Source organism: Plecotus auritus (genome assembly GCF_963455305.1).
Source record: "Plecotus auritus genome assembly, chromosome: 3".
Taxonomy (NCBI): domain Eukaryota; kingdom Metazoa; phylum Chordata; class Mammalia; order Chiroptera; family Vespertilionidae; genus Plecotus; species Plecotus auritus.
Window position 1 is genome coordinate 119,763,665 of NC_137772.1, and position 19,868 is coordinate 119,783,532.

At 40.4% G+C, this 19,868-nt stretch overlaps 1 protein-coding gene across 3 annotated transcripts in view; it reads right to left on the reverse strand.

Moving 5' to 3' along the window:
- Positions 1-19,868, reverse strand: part of CPAP (centrosome assembly and centriole elongation protein) — a 90,450-nt gene that overhangs the window by 48,859 nt on the left and 21,723 nt on the right. For 2 of the 3 annotated variants that reach the window (XM_080662145.1, XM_080662146.1), the window contains exons 5-8: positions 13,565-13,676; positions 9,387-9,489; positions 7,662-9,294; positions 5,268-5,400 (exon numbers count right to left, since the gene is read on the reverse strand). In XM_080662145.1, the coding sequence (XP_080518271.1) occupies positions 5,268-5,400; positions 7,662-9,294; positions 9,387-9,489; positions 13,565-13,676 (1,981 nt within the window). Of the gene's footprint in view, positions 1-5,267; positions 5,401-7,661; positions 9,295-9,386; positions 9,490-13,564; positions 13,677-16,098; positions 16,396-19,868 lie in introns of all 3 variants that reach the window. The other variant, XM_080662147.1, reaches the window with a different exon arrangement.

Genomic DNA, 19,868 nt, shown 5'->3' on the forward strand with positions numbered 1-19,868 from the left:
ATGGAGGAAAGCAAACTACTGGACGACATAGAGTTCAGAACCACATTTATAAGGTTACTCAAGAATCTTCTAAAAACCGCTGAGGAACTTAGTGAGACCTTTAAGGATCTTAATGAGAACGCCAAAAAAATGGAAAAGGACCAGTCAGAAATTAAGCATACACTGTCTGAAATAAAGAATATACAGAAACTCAACTGTAGATCAATGTACCCCAAGAATCAAACCAAAGATCTGAAATATGAGGAAACAAAAAACACCCAACCAGAAAAACAAAAAGAAAAAATCCAAAAATATGAAGATAGTGTAAGGAGCCTCTGGGACAACTTTAAGCGTACCAACATCCGAATTTTTGGGGTGCCAGAAGAAGACAGAGAGCAAAATATTGAAAACCTATTAGAAGAAATAATGACAGAAAACTTTCCCTACCTAGTGAAAGAAATAGACTTACAAGTCCAGGAAGTGCACAGAACCCCATACAAGAGGAATCCAAAGAGGACCACACCAAGACACATCATAATTAAAATGCCAAGGGCAAAAGACAAAGAGAGAATCTTGAAAGCAGCAAGAGAAAAACGGTTAGTTACCTACAAGGGAGCACCCATACGACTGTCAGCTGATTTCTTGGCAGAAACTATGCAGGCCAGAAGGGAGTGGCAAGAAATATTCAAGGTGATGAACAGCAAGAACCTACAACCAAGATTACTCTACCCAGCAAAGCTATCATTCAGAGTTGAAGGTCAGATAAAGAGCTTCACAGACAAGAAAAAGCTAAAGGCGTTCATCACCACCAAACCAGGATTACATGAAATGCTGAAGGGTATTCTTTAAGAAGAGGAAGAAGAAGAAAAAGGTAAAGATAAAAATTATGAACAACAAAATGACATCAAATACATACCTACCAACAAGTGAATCTAAAAATCAAGTGAATAAAAAATGTGAAGAACAGAATGGACTGGTGAATATAATAGAATCAGGGACATAGAAAGGGAGTAGACTGACAGTTCTCAGGGGGAAAGGGGTGTGAGGGGTGCGGGAAGAGATTGGACAAAAATCTTACACCTATGGATGAAGACAGTGGCGGGGGGTAAGGGCATGGGGTGGGGTGGGGAATCAGGTGGAGGGGAGCTATGGGGGAAAAAAAGAACATCTGTAATAATCTGAACAATAAAGATTTATTTAAAATAAAAAAAATAAAAAAGAATCTCAGAGGCAAAGCGGGGGAGGATGGGTGGGTGGGAAGTGATCAACCAAAGAACTTGTAGGCATATATATATGCATAACCCATGGACACAGACAATAGGGTGGGGAAGGCCATGGGACAAAGCTGGGCTAGAAGGGAAAGAAGTGCGGACATATGTAATAATTTCAACAATAAAGATTTTTTTACAAAAAAGTAAAAAAAAAAAAAATGAGATAAATATCATTAATGAAAGAGAAGATATTCCAAAAATGCCTCAGAAAAAAAGAAAAAAAAGATCGTATTGTGAGCAATTATAATCCCAGATAAAATGATAACCTAGATGAAATGGATAAATTTCTAGAAACATGCAACCTGCCAAAACGGAATCTAGAAGAAATAGAAAGTCTGAACAGATCAATAACAAATAGACTGCAGAGAAACCAAGATGGCGGCATAGGTGAACACCTAAACTGCTGCCTTGCACAACAATTTCAAAACTACAACTAAAAGACAGAACGGACATCATCCAGAACCACAGGAAAGCTGGCTGAGTGGAAATTCTACAACTAGAAGGAAAGAGAGGGGCACACGGAGACTCAGAGAAGCTGCAAAAGGCTGAAGTACGGAGATACGTGTGCAGAGAGGACGGGTGGCTGATTGCCTGGCTAGCTTTCTCTAGCGGGAGAGAGACAGAAGCTCCCAACTGCACTGAACCCCAGTTCTGGGCGAAACCCTGTGGTCCCAGACTCATACGGAGGGGGTCTGGACTGTTGGGAAAAGAGAGGAGCACACGGAAACTCAGGGGAGCCAAGAAAGGCAGAGGTTTGGAGGCGGGCGCACGAGTGCATGCAGAGAGGACTGACTGCTGAGGGTGCCGCTGGCTTTCTCTAGCGGGGGGAAGACGGAAGCCCCCAACTGTGCTGAACTCCAATTCCGGGCGAGAATCCGGGAATCCAGATTCATTGGGGGAGAAACTGGACTGTTTGGCAGCAGGTGAAACTCGAGGGTGGCTTTCTCTCAGAGGGGCTTACAGTGATAACCGAGGGACACTGAGACACAGGGGCCTATTAGGGCAGGAATGACGGGAAACCAAGGCTGTCTGCTCAGCCCTGAGACTCCGCCCATCCAAGCAGAGCAGAGAGGCTTTTACAATTTTGCAAGTCCTGTCTCATAAGGCTGTCTCCAGCACAGAAGTTCTCCCAGCATAGACACAGCTGATCCTCACAGCCAATTGGCCTGGAGGTCAATTCCTCCCAGTGATACCAACAACAATCAAGACTTAACTACAACAAGGCTGTACACACAGTCCACAAAGGGGTGCACCAGGAGTGTCCACCTCAGGTAAATGGGGAGGCTAAGCCACTGGGCCATACAGGACACCTAGCACACAAAGCCACTCTACCAACTCAGGGAAGCAGCGAAAATGAGGAGACAAAGAAACATATCACAAATGAAAGAAATGAAGGAAAACAACTGGATATAGAGTTCAAAACCACAGTTATAAGATTTTTCAACAATTTCCTAGAAAAGGCTGATAAATTTAGCGAGACCCTCGAGGATATGAAAAAGGATCAACTAGAAATTAAACATACACTGACTGAAATAAAAAATATTATACAGAGACCTAACAGCAGACTAGAGGATCACAAGAATCAAGTCAAAGATTTGAAATACAAAGAAGCAAAAAACACTCAACGGGAAAAGCAAAAAGAAAAAGGAATCCAAAAATTTGAAGATAGTGTAAGGAGCCTCTGGGACAACTTCAAGCGTACCAACATCAGAATTATGGGGGTGCCAGAAGAAGAGAGAGAGCAAGATACTGAAAACCTATTTGAAGAAATAATGACTGAAAACTTCACCCACCTCGTGAAAGAAATAGACTTACAAGTCCAGGAAGCGCACAGAACCCCAAACAAAAGGAATCCAAAGAGGACCACATCAAGACACATCATAATTAAAATGCCAAGAGCAAAAGACAAAGAGAGAATCTTAAAAGCAGCAAGAGAAAAACAGTTAATTACCTACAAGGGAGCACCCATACGACTGTCAGCTGATTTCTCAACAGAAACTATGCAGGCCAGATGGGAGTGGCAAGAAATATTCAAAGTGATGAATAGCAAGAACCTACAACCAAGATTATTCTACCCAGCAAAGCTATCATTCAGAATTGAAGGTCAGATAAAGAGCTTCACAGATAAGAAAAAGCTAAAGGAGTTTATCACCACCAAACCAGTATTATATGAAATGCTGAAAGGTATTCTTTAAGAAGAGGAAGAAGAAGAAAACGGTAAAGATAAAAATTATGAACAACAAATACATATCAACAAGTGAATCTAAAAATCAAGTGAATAAAAAAATCTGATGAACAGAATAAACTGGTGAATATAATAGAATCAGGGGCATAGAAAGGGAGTGGACTGACAATTCTCAGGGGGAAAGGGGTGTGGGGGCGCGGGAAAAGACTGGACAAAGGTCGTACACCTATGGATGAGAACAGTGCGGGGGAGGTAAGGGAAGAGGGTGGGGTGGGAACCGGGTGGAGGAAAGCTATAGGGGGGGAAAAGGAGGAACAATTGTAATAATCTGAACAATAAAGATTTATTAAATTAAAAAAAACAAAAACACGCCGAAACCGGTTTGGCTCAGTGGATAGAGCGTCGGCCTGGGGACTCAAGGGTCCCGGGTTCGATTCCGGTCAAGGGCATGTACCTTGGTTGCGGGCACATCCCCAGTGGGAGGTGTGCAGGAGGCAGCTGATCGATGTTTCTCTCTCATCGATGTTTCTAGCTCTCTATCCCTCTCCCTTCCTCTCTGTAAAATGTCAATAAAATATATTTAAAAAAAAAAAAAAAAAAAACAAATAGACTGCATCAGTAAAAATTTCCCAACAAAGAAAAGTCCAAGACCAGATGGCTTCATATATAAAATTCTACCAAACATTCAAACAATTAATATCAATTCTTAAACTCTTCCAAAAAAAGAAAAAAGGAACACTTCCAAATTCATTTTATGCGGCTATTATCACTGATATCAAAGCCAAAGATATCACTAGAAAACTATAGGCCAATACAAATATAGATGTAAAAATCCTCAATGAAAGACTAGAAAACCAAATTCAACAGCTCATTAAAAGGATTATACAGGATGACCAAGTTAGATGCATCCCTTGAATGCAAAGTTGGTTCAGCATATGCAAACCGATTTATCTGATCTAAACTGGTGCAGCCACTGTGGAAAACAGTATGATGGTTCCTTGCTCTGGCCAGCATGTTCAGTAGTAGAGCAATAAGCTGAGCACCAAAGGGTCGCAAGTTCTATTCCAGGTCAAAGGCACAAACCTGGGTGCGGGTTCACTCCATGCCCCCCATCGGGGCACAAGTGGAAGGCAACCAGTAGCACCCAGAAGCTATGTCTCTCTCACACCGATGTTTCTCTTTCTCTCTCTTTCTTTCTCCCCACCTCCCTTGTACCCTGTCTAAAATATAAATGGAAAAGGAAAATTAAGTAATTACCATATGATCCAGCAATTCCACCCTGGATATATATCCAAAAGAATTAAAATCAGAAACTTGAACAGATATCTGTACACCAATGATAATAGCATTATTCACAATAATTAAAGGTAGAAACAACTCAAATGTCCAGCAGCAAAAATGCTAAGAGTTGTCAGCAACCACTAGAAGATAGGAGAAAAAGCATGGTTCTGCTGACAACGTGACTTTGAATTTCTAAGCCTTCAGAACCGTGAAAAAATAAATTCCTGCTGTTTTAAGCCAACCAGTTTGTATGTACTTTGTTATAGCAGCCCTAGGAAATTAATACACTGGCCAATGTAGAACTTGAATTCATAACCCCAAACTGCTTTTCAAATTTCAATAAAATTTCATCACCAAGAGAATTCCCTTTTAACATATCTTTGACCACAATGAGTCATTTAATTTAGTAGAAAAATTTACATGTGGTACAGATTTCATTTCCATTTATATTGTTAGATTGATAAAGATTGTTTCCAGTATTTTAGATAAGATCTTAAAGATATCAATTGAATCACTGTATATTTTTTCCCAAATTATAGATGCAAACATACCTGAGTTTTTCTAAGGCACTTTCTCGTTCACTGCGAAGTTTAGCTAAACATGTGTTCTCAGCTTTAAATTTTTCTATTTCCATTTCCAATTCAATAATTTTCTCTCTCAAAACTTCAGATCGAGCACTGTCACCTATAAAATAGGCCATAAATAGTGAATTTCACAAGAGGTCTTCAGCAGCAAAAACACTAGCTAGCTATTAACACTAAGAGCCAAAAATATGGTAAACACCTCCATTAAAATGCATTAGAAATAATATTTCAAGTAACAAAATTTTTCTAAATTTTTATTGGCCTAACCTTCCAGATGAAACCAGTCTAAATTTAAGAATCAAATATTCTACCTCAAGAGTTTCAATCTGGCAATGAATTAACATTACATTTAAAAGGAAACCATTGGAATAAATTTTTAAAGGCCAGTATATAGAAATAGCTTAAGAACACAAATAAGTCACAAAATATCTAAAGCACTAATTGATACCAAAAAGCAAAGTTGGTATCACTAATTGATACCACTAATCAAAGAAATACAAATTAAGACTTTTTTGTTGTTGATCCTCACCTGAGGATATTTTCCAATGATTTTTAGAGAGAATGGAAGGGAGGGGGAGAGACAGAGAGAGAGAAACATTGATGTGAGAGAGACACATCAATTAGTTGCCTGTCGCATGTGCCCCAACCACGGCCAGGGATCGAGCCTGCAACCAAGATACATGCCCTTGACCAGAATCAAACCTGGGACCCTTCAGTCCATGGCATACTGACACTCTATCCACTGAGCCAAAGGCAAGACTTTTTTTTCCAATATCAATTTGCTATTTAAGAGAGTAAAATAGCCAATGTTTCTGTCCTTCAACTGCCCTTTTGGAAACTAAACCTGATTTCTATCACAAGACTAAAATACACAGATCTACCCTTTGACCCTACTTCTAAAAATCTAATTAAAGAACTTGTAAAATCTTACAGCTTTGCACAAAGATATGCATTGCAGTGGTATTTCTACTAATAAAAAAAAATTTGTCTAACATTAAGAAAATTACTGCCCTGGCCGGCTTGGCTCAGTGGATAGAGCATCGGCCTGTGGACTGAAGGGTCCTGGGTTCAATTCCGATCAAGGGCACATGCCCAGGCTGCGGGCTCAATCCCCAGTAGGGGACATGCAGGAGGCAGCCAATCAATGGTTCTCTCTCATCACTGATGTTTCTATCTCTCTCTCCCTCTTCCTCTCTGAAGTCAATAAAAATATATTTTAAAAAATTACTGAATAAAATTGTTACATTCATGTAATGCTATGCAATCATTTTTTAAGTACAGAGTGTTAATGGTAGAGCAAACACATGTAATATACTTGGTCAAAATGGATGAGGCATGTTATAATATATGTCTCTACAATATTTAAAATACATAGGAAAAATGACTGAAAGAAAATATCCCAAAATGATATCACTGGGCAGTTCAGTTACCTTTGGGCATTTCAGTTATAAACATTTTTGCTTCTATACTTTTTAATCTTCCAAACTTTTTGCAAAAAGTGCACTTTTAAATTCAGAGTATTTTTTTAAAATAACTTGCTATAATTTATATTTTAAAGCACCTATGCTTTGCAAGGCATTCAGAGTTTATAATATAACATGATATAATAGAAAAGCTTTTCAATATAGGTTTAAAAAGTCCATTGCATCAATTGAATACTATACAGCCATTAAATGGACCAAGGCAGATGTATGTGTGTGTTAAAACAATCTTCAAAATATAAGATGAAGAATGTTATTTTCAGTCATGTTTTCATTTGTATATATAGGAAGTTACACTCACACATATGTTTTCATATGCATGGCATGTTTTTAGCATATACAAATGAAATGGGGATGCGGGCGCTTCTAGGAAAGGGGACTAGGAGCCCAGATTTTGGGAAATAAAGAAACTTGGATTATACTGTATTTCTTCTTGGTCATGTTTGGCATGTGAATGCATGAGGCAGTAAAAAAAAAATTTACGTAAAAAGATAGTCATTAAAAAAAAATGTGCAAAAAAGAAAGTGTGCACCAAGTTTACTCCACAATAACACAAACCATAAATTGAGTACTCCCTGGTTATAAAAGAAACTTAAATGTTATCTCATTTTATAATAAAGCAATTAATTTTAAAGCCTTGAGAATAAGATGCAAGCTTAAATTTGAAAATCTGAAACCACGATTCATTCAAACCTCTTATACTAGTGACTACTACATTATTTAGATCCACAAAACAAATCAAATTTTAACAAATCACCTATCATTAGACTTTACTAAGCAACCAGAAAAGTTAGGATTTTAAGCATTCTGACAACATGCTGATAAAATAAATGTTAAACTTGTAACATTCTGCTACATATTTTATAATGCTCTGACTTACCAGGGGGTTGCTCTTGAATGTTTAACTTGGGTTCATTTCCCAGGTGTGAATCTGACTTTGATTTTGGTTTTGGTTTCAAAGAAGGGAAGAATTTCATCATCAGATCTGATGGAGGAGGAGGACTTGTGCCTCTGCTGAATTGGCTCAAGTCTTCCTTCTTGACTGGTGCAACTTTTCTTTTTACTGTTTTGTCCATTATACATATCTCACTCTTATTAGGGTAGATTGTCTGGGGAGTTCCATAAATGGCTTCATTCCCAAACATAACATCATTTTTAAATGAATTCTCTTCAAGATCCGTCCAAGTTCTTTCATCATCAAAGTCAATTTTACTCATACTTACAGATGAGGGTCTTCTTGAGGATTCAGAACTTTTGTTTTTAAAGCTTTCTGTTACGATAGACTCATCACCACTATAATCTTTATCAGACAAATCCAAATCCACATCTCTCCTTTTATCTTCTTCTTGAGTCCCAGTGTTCCTGAAAGGTCCCTTACCTTCACAGACTTGTGGACTATCTTCTCTGCTACTCAAACCCCTTTCACTATCCTCAGTTGATGGTTTTATGATAATGCCCAGTTGTTCCTCAGAGTCTGTGCTACTGTCAGTGTTCATTACACCATCATTGCTTGCATTCCATCTCACCTGATTTTCGGAAGTGCTCATTTGGAACACTTTCTTACTGACTTTACAAGACGGTGTCCCCAATCCCTCAGGTAAAAACACTGAATTAATTTCTTTGGATGCAACCTCACACTCACCCTCATTTTCACATTCAATATGGTCTAGATGCTCATTTTTGTAACACTGATTAATGAGACCCAGTGACATCATTTTTTGCTGCTGCACAGCTTTGACAGGAGTAGAAGACAGCCGATGATCTTTGCAGATCTGTTGGTCCCTCTCTAAGATCTTCAATACAAATGAGGAATTGCTGGAAAATGATATTTCATCAGCTGCTTGCTCTAAAAACAAAAATTCATCTAATTCCAAAATTTCCTTTTCTTTTTCTCGTTCCCAATTCTCTAACTTTTTCTGAAGAGAAATGTCAAGAGAAGATTCTGACTCTTTCAAGGTCTCACTTATTGAACTCTTAGAAGCCATGCAGCCAACCAGCCCTGTCAAAAGGGGAAGGCTATCTTTAACTTGTGTGTTATTCCAAACTTTGCAACCAGTATCACAAGGTTTTGAACATTCGGGTTCATTTTCTTTATTTTTAGATTCTAATTTTTTTTCTAACTTGATCTGTTCTCTAAGTTGCCCATCACATTTCTCCCCTGCCAGTATTTTCAATCCTGATGGAAAGAGACCTTTCCTATTATTACTATTAAGCACTTTTGGCTTCTGACTGAGTGTGACAGAACCACTGTTGGTTCTAGCTTTATTGTTCTTTTTAACAGGATGGTTCTCTGTACACAGTTCTTTATTTATAAGAGCAGTTTTCCTCTGGAATTGTTGTCTGTCTATTTTAAACATAGGTTGGTCCTCTGAAATGCTCTGACTAGTCACTAGTTTACTGTCCTTTCCTTTCTGAAACTTAAATTTAGCATTAGTAAATCTAGCTAAACCTTCTCCTCGTTTTAAGAATGGTTGTTTTGGTTTTTCTTTGATTAGTAATGATCCTTCTGCTTCCTACAATAAAGAACAAAATTTTAATTCATTCTGGTATATTTAAAGCAAATTAAACAAATCTCTAGTCTTAGATAATTTAATCAAATACTAACCCTTAGCTGTTTCTGTTTCAATTCTTGTTCTTCCAACTGAATTTGTTCTTCCAAGTAGTCTTCAAATGTCTGTTTCCTTTCTCTAATAGCAGCTTTAATAGGCCTAATCATAAAAATAGTTATTTAACATGCAAATCATGATGTGGTGAATATTTTACACTTAGTGTGCCTGATACAGACTCTGGATTGCACTGAAAACTAACCTTTTTCAAAGTCACAGACCCCCTTCCTTGAAAAAAATTTTTTCAAGTTGAAAACCAAGATTTTATTTTCTAGAAATATATATTTTAAAAATTCCCCACAAAAGATGCTATTCTCTCATTTCTCTATCTTCTTCCTCTTCTTCAACACCCGATATAAAGGACATTATTTACACTTTATTAGGTCTTCACCCAGGTGTCCCAACAAGACTCCATCTATGTATTCTTCTGTGTTTGCAAGCTGTATTTTCATATAGCCATCTACAGATACAGGTAGATGTACTCCATTCCCCACTTAAGTTTCACCCATTACTGGCTTTCCTGTTAATCCACTGAGAAAAGGTTTGAGATTGAGGGGCAAACTCATCTCAACAACAAGCAAATGTTGCAGGCTACTTGCCACGACCCTGCTGTTATCCATCCCTCTTGAATGGAACACCTCCCCCTTTAAAAATTTAATGAAAGCTACAATCCCACTCCATCCCCCAAAATACAGAAATATACAATTCATTCTGGTTTATTTAAAGCTTTAAAATATATTTCAAAAATAGTTAATTATAGCCCTAGCCGGTGTGGCTCAGTGGATAAAGCATTGGCCTGTGGACTGAAGGGTCCCAGGTTCAATTCTGGTCAAGGGCATGTACCTTGGTTGCAGGCGCCTCCCTGGCCCGGGCCTTGGTCTGGGCGCGTGCAGGAGGCAACCAATTGATGTGTTTCTCTCACATCAATGTTTCTCTGTCTTTCTCTCTCCCTCCCACTCTCTCTAAAAATCAACAGAGAGTATCCTCAGATGAAGATTTTTTTTAAAAAAAAATAGTTCATTATATACACATTTGTTAATTTTAAAAGATCATTAACAATGTGCCCTGGCTGGTGCTCAGTGGTTAGAGAGTCAGCCTGCCAACCAAAGGGTCGAGGGCTGATTCCAGTCAAGGACATGTACCTCAGTTGCAGGTTCAATCCCCAGCCCCAGTTGGGGTTCGTGTAGGAGGCAACCAGTCAGTGTGTCTCACATCACTGTTTCTCTCCTCCCCACCTCCCTCCCTCCCACTTTGTCTGAAAATTAACCAAAAAAAAATTCATTTGCCCCCTGGCCAGTATGGTTTGGTTGGTTGGAGCATTGTCGCATATATCAAAACGTGGAAGGTTCGATTACCAGTCAAGGCACATACCCAGGCTGTGGGTTCAATCCCCAGTCAGGTTGCATATGGGAGGCAGCTGATCAATGTTTCTCTCTCTCTCTCTCCCGTCCTCTAAAATCAATAAAAATAAAGATAAACATTTTTAAAGTAATTTGCCCATCAATAACTTATATCAAAAGATTTTCAAATATTTAAGAAAATAACAACTTCAATATTGGTATTTTATGTCATAAAGTTTTTAAATTCTATAACAAGACTTATACAATTTTAATTTATAAGCGACACCAACGTGAGACACCAATATTTAATGTGTTTTTCTTTTCTCCAAAATAAGATTTACCTATTTGAGAGAAAATTTTATCCAGATATTTGTTAGATGAGAAAACTTTGCTCAGTTCTTCCAAGACAATGTCAAAGCCACTAAAACTGATATATCCCCCCAACCTCTTTCTGTTGCTGACAGTAAGTGATAAGTTATATCTTCAACTTTATATGTACTGGTAAAAGCATCTTCAAGCAAAAACAAGAAAACGATGGATCGCCCTAGCCAGTGGTCGGCAAACTCATTAGTCAACAGAGCCAAATATCAACAGTACGATGATTGAAATTTCTTTTGACAGTCAAATTTTTTAAACTTAAATTTCTTCTAACGCCACTTCTTCAAAATAGACTCGCCCAGGCCATGGTATTCTGTGGAAGAGCCACACTCAAGGGGCCAAAGAGCAGCATGTGGCTCGCAAGCCGCAGTTTGCCGACCATGGCCCTAGCCAGTTTGGCTCAGTGGATAGAGCGTCGGCCTGCAGACTGAAGGGTCCCAGGTTCGATTCCGGCCAAGGGCACATGCCCAGGTTGTGGGCTCGATCCTCAATAGGGGCGTGCCAGAGGCAGCCAATCAATGATTCTCTCATCATTGATGTTTCTCTCTCTCTATCCCTCTCCCTTCCTCTCTGATATCAATAAAGAAATATATTAAAAAACAAACAAACAATGGCTAACGTGTTGAATAAAAAATAAAAAAAGGAAAGAAAACTATGGATCTTTCAAAAAAAAGAAAGTGCTCAATAATAATGGCTGGCCATTATATTAAACTAGAGGCCCACTGCACAAATTCATGCACCAGTGGGGTTCCTCAGCCTGGCCTGCGGGATCAGGCCAAAACTGGCTCTCTGACATCCCCCAAGGGGTCCCGGATTGCGAGAGGGCACAGGCCAGGCCGAGGGACCTCACCAGTGCACCATTGGGGCCAGGGAGGGACGCAGGAGGTTGGCCAGCAGAGGAGGGACCACAGAAGGACTCCAGGGTGTGTCTGGCCCGTCTTGCTCAGTCCCAATCAGCCAGACACCAGGAACAAGCTAACCTACAGGTCGGAGCATCTGCCCCCTGGTGGTCAGTGCATGTCATACCTACTGGTCAACTGATCAACTGTCTGCCCCCTGGTGGTCAGTGCATGTCATAGCGAGTGGTGGAACGGCCTTAGCATATAATTAGCATATTATGCTTTGATTGGTTTAACAGATGACTGGACACTTAGCATATTAGGCTTTTATTATATAGGACTAGAGGCCCGGTGCACGAATTCGTACACGTGGGGATGTGTCCCTCAACCCAGCCTGCACCCTCTCCAATCTGGGACCCCTTGAGGGATGTCCGACTGCCCGTTTAGGCCCGATGCTACTGGGATCGGGCCTAAACGGGCAGTCGGACATCCCTCTCACAATCCAGGACTGCTGGTTCCCAACTGCTCACCTGCCTTCCTTCCTGATCGCCCCTAAACACTTCTGCCTGCCAGCCTGATCACCCCCTAACCAATCCCCTGCCAGCCTGATTGATGCCTAACTGCTCCACTGCCAGCCTGTTTGCCCCTAACTGCCCTCCCCTGCAGGCCTGCTCCCCCCCAACTGCTCTCCCTTGCAGGCCTGGGTCCCAAAAACTGCCCTTCCCTGCAGGCCCAGTTTCTCCCAACTTCCCTCCCCTGTAGGCCTGGTCACCCCTAACTGCCCTCCCCTGCAGCCTGGTCCCACCCAACTGTCCTTCCCTGCAGGCCCGGTCGCCCCCAACTTCCCTCCTCTGCCGGCCTGCTCACCCCTAACTGCCCTCCTGTGCAGGCTTGATTGCCCCCAACTGCCCTCCCTTGCAGGCCTGGTCCCTCCCAACTGCCCTCCCTTGCTGGCCATCTTGTGGCAGCCATCTTGTGTCCACATGGGGTCAGTCATCTTTGACCACATGGGAGCAGCCATCTTCTGTGTTGGAGTGATGGTCACTTTGCATATTATTCTTTTATTAGATAGGATTAGATAGGATAAAGGCCTGGTGCATGGGTGGGGGCTGGCTGGTGTGCCCTGAAGGGTGTCCCGGATCAGGGTGGGGTTCCCTTGGGGCGTGGGGCGACCTAGGTGAGGGGCCTGTGTTGGTTTGCAGGCCAGCCACGCCCCCCCCCCGGGTGACCCAAGCGGAGGCCCTGGGATCTGGGATTTATTTATCTTCTATAATTGAAACTTTGTAGCCTTGAGCAAAGCCAAGCCTCCTGCTCGCTCTGTGGCCACAGCCATTTTTGTTGGGATTTATTTATCTTCTAATAATTGAAACTTTGTAGCCTTGAGCGGAGGCCAAGGCAGGCCTGGACAGGAGGAAAGCTTGGCTTCCTCCATTGCCAGGGAAACCAAAGCCTCATGCTCTCTCCGTGGCCACGGCCATCTTGGTTGGGTTAATTTGCATACTCGCTCCTGATTGGCTGGTGGGTGTGGCTTGTGGGTGTGTCAGAGGTACGGTCAATTTGCATATTACTTTTATTAGATAGGATTATCACATGTCTTATTCCTTTTAATGTGGGTAATACCTTTCTTCATTATTAACAACTTCTGAGGAATCACCAAATTTTTTTAAGTTCACAGTGTTCCCTTCGTCTGTCTGGTTTGTCACTTTCTCCCAACGTGGTAAAATATCTTCACCTAAGATAAAAATTAGGAACAATTCAGTTTTTTTAAAAAGCATATTAAAGTCTTAAAAATTGAGAATTTTACAGGTTGCTAAGCTTAGAAAAAATTGGTTAAAAGTAGGGTATGCCAAAGAGTTCAGAATTCTCAAGGATTTCTTTAATATGATAAAGAAAAACTATAAAACCCTGCCTAGCCTGTGTGGCATAGCGGATTGAGTGTCATCCCATGCACCAAGAGGTTGCTGGTTCAATTCCCAGTCAGGGCACATGCCCCAGTTGCAGGCTCCATATCCAGTAGGGGCCATGCAGGAAGTGGCCAATCGATGTTTCTCTCTCATCCATGTTTTATCTCTCCTCCTCCCTTCCTCTCTAAAATCAATAAAAATATATTTTTTTTAAAAAGGAAAAGAAAAACTATAAACCCTAATTAAAACACAATATTCTTTTTTTATTGATTTTTAGAAAGAGAGGGAGGGAGAAGGAAAGATAGAAACATTGCTTTTACTTTTTTAAAAAAATACCTTTAAAAGGCATTTTGAGATAATATGGGGAATTCTAAAATAGATTTGAATATTACAAAATTATTGTTAATGTTCCTGGGTATAATAAAAGTATTGTGGTAATATAGAAGATTGTCCTAATTTTTACTTGATGCATGCTGAAATATTTGAAATGTTATAATGTCTGCATATTACTTGCAATGAAATGACTTAGCAAAACTATATATAGATGTAGATGGATATATACATATATCCACACACATACAAATACAAAATAAATACACACACACACACACACACATACAAAGTAAATATTGGCAAATTATTAACTGCTAAATCTACATGGTAAGTATACTGGTAATCATTGCAGTGGTCTTTCAAGTTTTCTAGATGTTAGAAATTTTCCAAAATAAAAGATTAGAGGGTGTACTTTATTGTGTAATTCCATATCAAAAAATTACTCCAAATTAGGAATAAAATATTATGCACAATACTAAGCAGTAAGCATAGATACATATTGTCATATTATTTCTATTTTCCATAATTTAACTCAAAAGAATATATTCTTGAAAATTGGAAATTAAATTTAAAATACTGAAAACAACTTAGTATTTCACAAAGAACATTACCTACTAATATTTTACTTAACTATTATAATGATGAAGTAATTAAAATTATGGTTATAAAGATTACAGAATAAACCATAAGCATTTTCTGTGTTGAGTGGAAAAGAACACAATTTATTACACAACATTCTATAATTACAAAATGTGACGTGGAGAGCAGAAAAAAAGACTAGTGCCCTGGCCAGTGTTGCTCAGTGTCAGCCCACACATCAAAGGGCCGAGGGTTCAATTCCCAGTCAAGGGCACATATCTGGGTTTCGGGTTCGTGGTTCATTCCCCATCCCCTGGTTGGGGCATGTGTGGGAGTCATCCAATCAATGTCCTTCTCTGACACTGATGTTTCTCTCTCTCTCTCTCTCTCTCTTTCTCCACTCCCTCCCTCCCTCTCTCTCTCCCTCTCTCCCTCCCTTCCTCCTCCCCTCCCTCCCTCCTTCTTCCTTTCCATCTCACTCTCCCCTTCCCTTCCACTCTCTTGAGAAGCAATGGAAAAAATATCCTCTAGTGAGGATTAACAAAAAAAGACCAGAAAAAAATATATTAGAAATCACATGAGAGTTCCATGAGTTTAGACCATGAGACACTTGAGTGCTAGTTCTGTGGCAAGAATGTGCTGGGTACTAGTAATATATAGGAACCAGAGGCCCGATACACGAAGATTCGTGCAAGAATGGGCCTTCCTTCCCCTGGCTGCCGGCACTGCCTTCGCTCCGGCCGGAGCACCTTCCCACGCTGCCCAGAGGCCCGGAGCAGCTGGGGCGGTGTGGAACGCCTGCGTCCCACCCCACCCCCCATCTGCTCAGCGCATGCATTTGCAAATTAACCCGCCATCTTTGTTGGGTTAGTTTGCATACTCACTCCTGATTGGCTGGTGGGTGTCACAAATGTACAGTCAATTTGCACCTTACTTTTTCATTAGTGTAGATGGTGAAGACAAACCAAGTGTCTGGGTTAAAGGGGATTTTTTATGAGTAATCAATCCCATCACCAACCTTTTTCTTGCATATTACATCTTCTGTCAAGTGCCCCCACCACCACATACATTTTAAATGAACTTCAAACTATTTCTAAGCTCTCAAAGAAAAATGGTTCAACAGAACTTTCTGCCTTCCTCTTGGAAGTCCCCAGGCTGCCAGGCAAGTTTTGAAGTCAGCATGAGTACTGAGATTGTTCTTGGACAGTCGCAAATTCTATGTCCGACTCTTCATCCAATTCAGGCTGAGTGACTGTGCAGCATGTAGGATCTCTTCTTGTTTTACGACAACTTGGTAACACTCTTGGTTAAGTGAAGAGAGAAATATAAGTAACTCACCTTTAAAATAGTTATGGTTTTCTTCCTTCAAATGATTTTTTTTCACAAGTGTATCTTGATATTGTGCCTCATACAACGAATTGAGAGAAGCACTACTTTTTGAAGTTAAGACAAAATCTGGATGAGTAGTTCTACAGACGTTTTGTTCATTGGACAAAATATTGGAAGTGTATGTTTTTTCTTGGGTTTGATTCTGGTAGATATATGATGGTAAGAAGGGTTTGGGTTTCTCTATGGTGGCTGAACTTTCTGGATAACTGTACTTCTGGCTCTGATCATCAGGCAGCAGAGTTAAACCTTGCAATTAAGAAAATCAACAAACTGATGTCTCTCTGTAACATTTTCACTTCTGCCTGTCAGTGATCCCACCACAAAATTTTCTCCAAAGTGATAAAGTATTTTTTCCTCCTTACTAGGAAAATGTGTTTAACAAAACCATACAAACTTAAAAGTCCAAAGTGACCCTCAAATCATTTTAATTGAGAACGTGTTTACACTATGATTCACATGCTGACAATGTGTACAAGGCAAAGCTGCAGCACAGCCTAACTCTATAAGGCACCACTCATGCGCCAAATGTGAGAAGCACTCCTGGTGTCCTCAGCTCGGCAGTCCCATGACAAACACAGTTAGACAGCTTCAATGCAGATAGTTACAAATGATATGAACTGTTCCCTAATGGTCATGCTCTGTGTTACGCATATAAAATTATCTTCCCTTCTGATTACCATTGACATTTTGGTGTCCTCAGGAAAGGAATTATGGGTGATTTTTCTGTTTTGTACTTTTCTGTAGTTTAAATTTCCTGTATTATTCCTCTCCTGTTTTGTTTCTTAAGTCTGTGCTTTTGAAATAACCCAATCAACAGAGAGAAGATTCCAAACGTACTTATCTCTTGGAGGTTAGATGACAATACTAGCCATCCTGCCTACTGAACCAGCCCTTGACATCCTGTTACTGCCCCTCTATTCTCCAGTTGTCTCAATTAAATTTAGAGTGAGGGGAGAAAACCAAGATGGCAGCATAGGTAAACACCTAAACTGCTGCCTCGCACAACAATTTCAAAACTACAACTAAAAGACAAAACGGACATCATCCAGAACCAGAGGAAGGCTGGTTGAGTGGAAATGCTACAACTAAAAGGAAAGAAAAAAGCACACTGAGATTCAGAGGAGCTGCAGGAGGCAGAGGTAGTGAGACGCGCGCAGAGAGGACTGGCAACTGAGTGCACGGCTTTCTCAAGCGGTAGGGAGACAAAAGCTCCCGACTGCACTGAACTCCAGTTCCGAGCGAGACTCTGGGGACCCAGACTCATTCGGGTAGAAACTGGACTGTCTGGCAGCGGGGAGAACTCGAGGGCGGCTTTCTCTCAGAGGTGCTTGCAGCGATTACCACGGGACACTGAGACACAGGAGTCTATTAGGGCAGGGCTGACGGGAAACCAATGCTGTCTGCTCTGCCCTGAGACTCTGCCCCATCCAAGCTGAGCACAGAGGATTTTGCAAGTCTTGTCTCATAAGGGTGTCTCCAGCACAGAAGTTCTCCCAGCATAGACACAGCTGATCCTCACAGCCAATTGGCCTGGAGGTCAATTCCTCCCAGTGATACCAACAACAATCAAGGCTTAACTACAACAAGACTATGCACACAGCCCACAAAGGGGTGTACCAAGAGTGTCCACCTCAGGTAACTGGGGAGGCTGAGCCACTGGGCCCTATAGGACACCTAGCACACAAAACCACTTTATCAACTCAGGGAAACAGCAAAAATGAGGAGACAAAGAAACAGATCACAAATGAAAGAAATGGAGGAAAGCAAACGACTGGATAGAGTGTTCAAAACAACGGGTTATGAGATTTTTTAAGAATTTTCTGGAAAAGGCCGATAAATTTAGCGAGACCCTCAAGGATATGAAAAAGGATCAACTAGAAATTAAACATACACTGACTGAAATAAAAAATATTATACAGAGACCTAACAGCAGACTAGAGGATCACAAGAATCAAGTCAAAGATTTGAAATACAAAGAAGCAAAAAACACTCAACGGGAAAAGCAAAAAGAAAAAGGAATCCAAAAATTTGAAGATAGTGTAAGGAGCCTCTGGGACAACTTCAAGCGTACCAACATCAGAATTATGGGGGTGCCAGAAGAAGAGAGAGAGCAAGATACTGAAAACCTATTTGAAGAATTAATGACTGAAAACTTCCCCCACCTGGTGGAAGAAATAGACTTACAAGTCCAGGAAGCGCACAGAACCCCAAACAAAAGGAATCCAAAGGGGACCACACCAAGACACATCATAATTAAAATGCCAAGAGCAAAAGACAAAGAGAGAATCTTAAAAGCAGCAAGAGAAAAACAGTTAATTACCTACAAGGGAGCACCCATACGACTGTCAGCTGATTTCTCAACAGAAACTATGCAGGCCAGATGGGAGTGGCAAGAAATATTCAAAGTGATGAATAGCAAGAACCTACAACCAAGATTATTCTACCCAGCAAAGCTATCATTCAGAATTGAAGGTCAGATAAAGAGCTTCACAGATAAGAAAAAGCTAAAGGAGTTTATCACCACCAAACCAGGATTACATGAAATGCTGAAGGGTATTCTTTAAGAAGAGGAAGAAGAAGGAAAAGGTAAAGATTAATTTTATGAACAACAAATACATATCTATCAACAAGTGAATCTAAAAATCAAGTGAATAAAAAAATCTGATTAACAGAATAAACTGGTGAATATAATAGAATCAGGGGCATAGAAAGGGAGTGGACTGACAATTTTCGGGGGGAAAAGGGTGTGGGGGGCACGGGAAGAAACAGGACAAAAATCGTACACCTATGGATGAGGACAGTTGGGCGGGGGCAGGTAAGGGCAGAGGGTGGTGTGGGAACCGGGTGGAGGGGAGCTATGGTGGGAAAAAGAGGAACAATTGTAATAATCTGAACAATAAAGATTTATTAAATTAAAAAAATAAATAAATTTAGAGTGAGCACAGGATGGAAAATGTTTCATAAAAGAACCATGCCACTTATCTACCTTACTCCTAGCCCACAAATAAAACTGGACATCAGGTAGATCCTTATTAAATATCAGGTTCAACTTTCCTTCCTTTATAACAATACTCTCTCCATTTAAATATTCTTGATTCTTAATGGTCATCCCACCTCAACCTGAACATATCAGTGATAAAAGAGCAGTATCCCAAAGCAGCAATTCTCAAAGTATGGTCTATAAACCCTGGAGGTCTCCAAGATTCTTTCGGGGCATCAGGCACCAGGTCAAACTATTTTTATAAAATATTAAGACAGTGTTTGCATGTTTCACTGTGCTGACATAGGCAATGACAGTGCTAAAACAAAGTGGAAACTGCTGGTGGCTTCGCTCAAAAGCAGGACCTCGGGACACAACTGTACCAGCAGTCACTGTATTAGTCATCACCATGCACTCACAGTTTTTTTCAAAAAGGTTTTACTTAAAAATTCACACAGGCTTAGCCTCCTTAAACAGGTGGGAACGCTCTTAAAAAAATTATTTTTAGCCTCTTCTAAGTAAGTTCAAAGTGCCGGGGTTCTTGTTCCAGCATTAGGAAGAGTTCAGCAATCTGGAGAAAGGCTGTACATAGATTAAATAAGAGTCCAGAAACAAAAGATAATTTTGAAAGGCATTGGAGGTCAGAGGAGCCTGGCTGAAGAAGCCAAGTTCTTCCTTGTCTCAGGACCCTTGCTTTTTATTGACACAAATTGTCCTAAGGCAAGGTTAGATACTACAC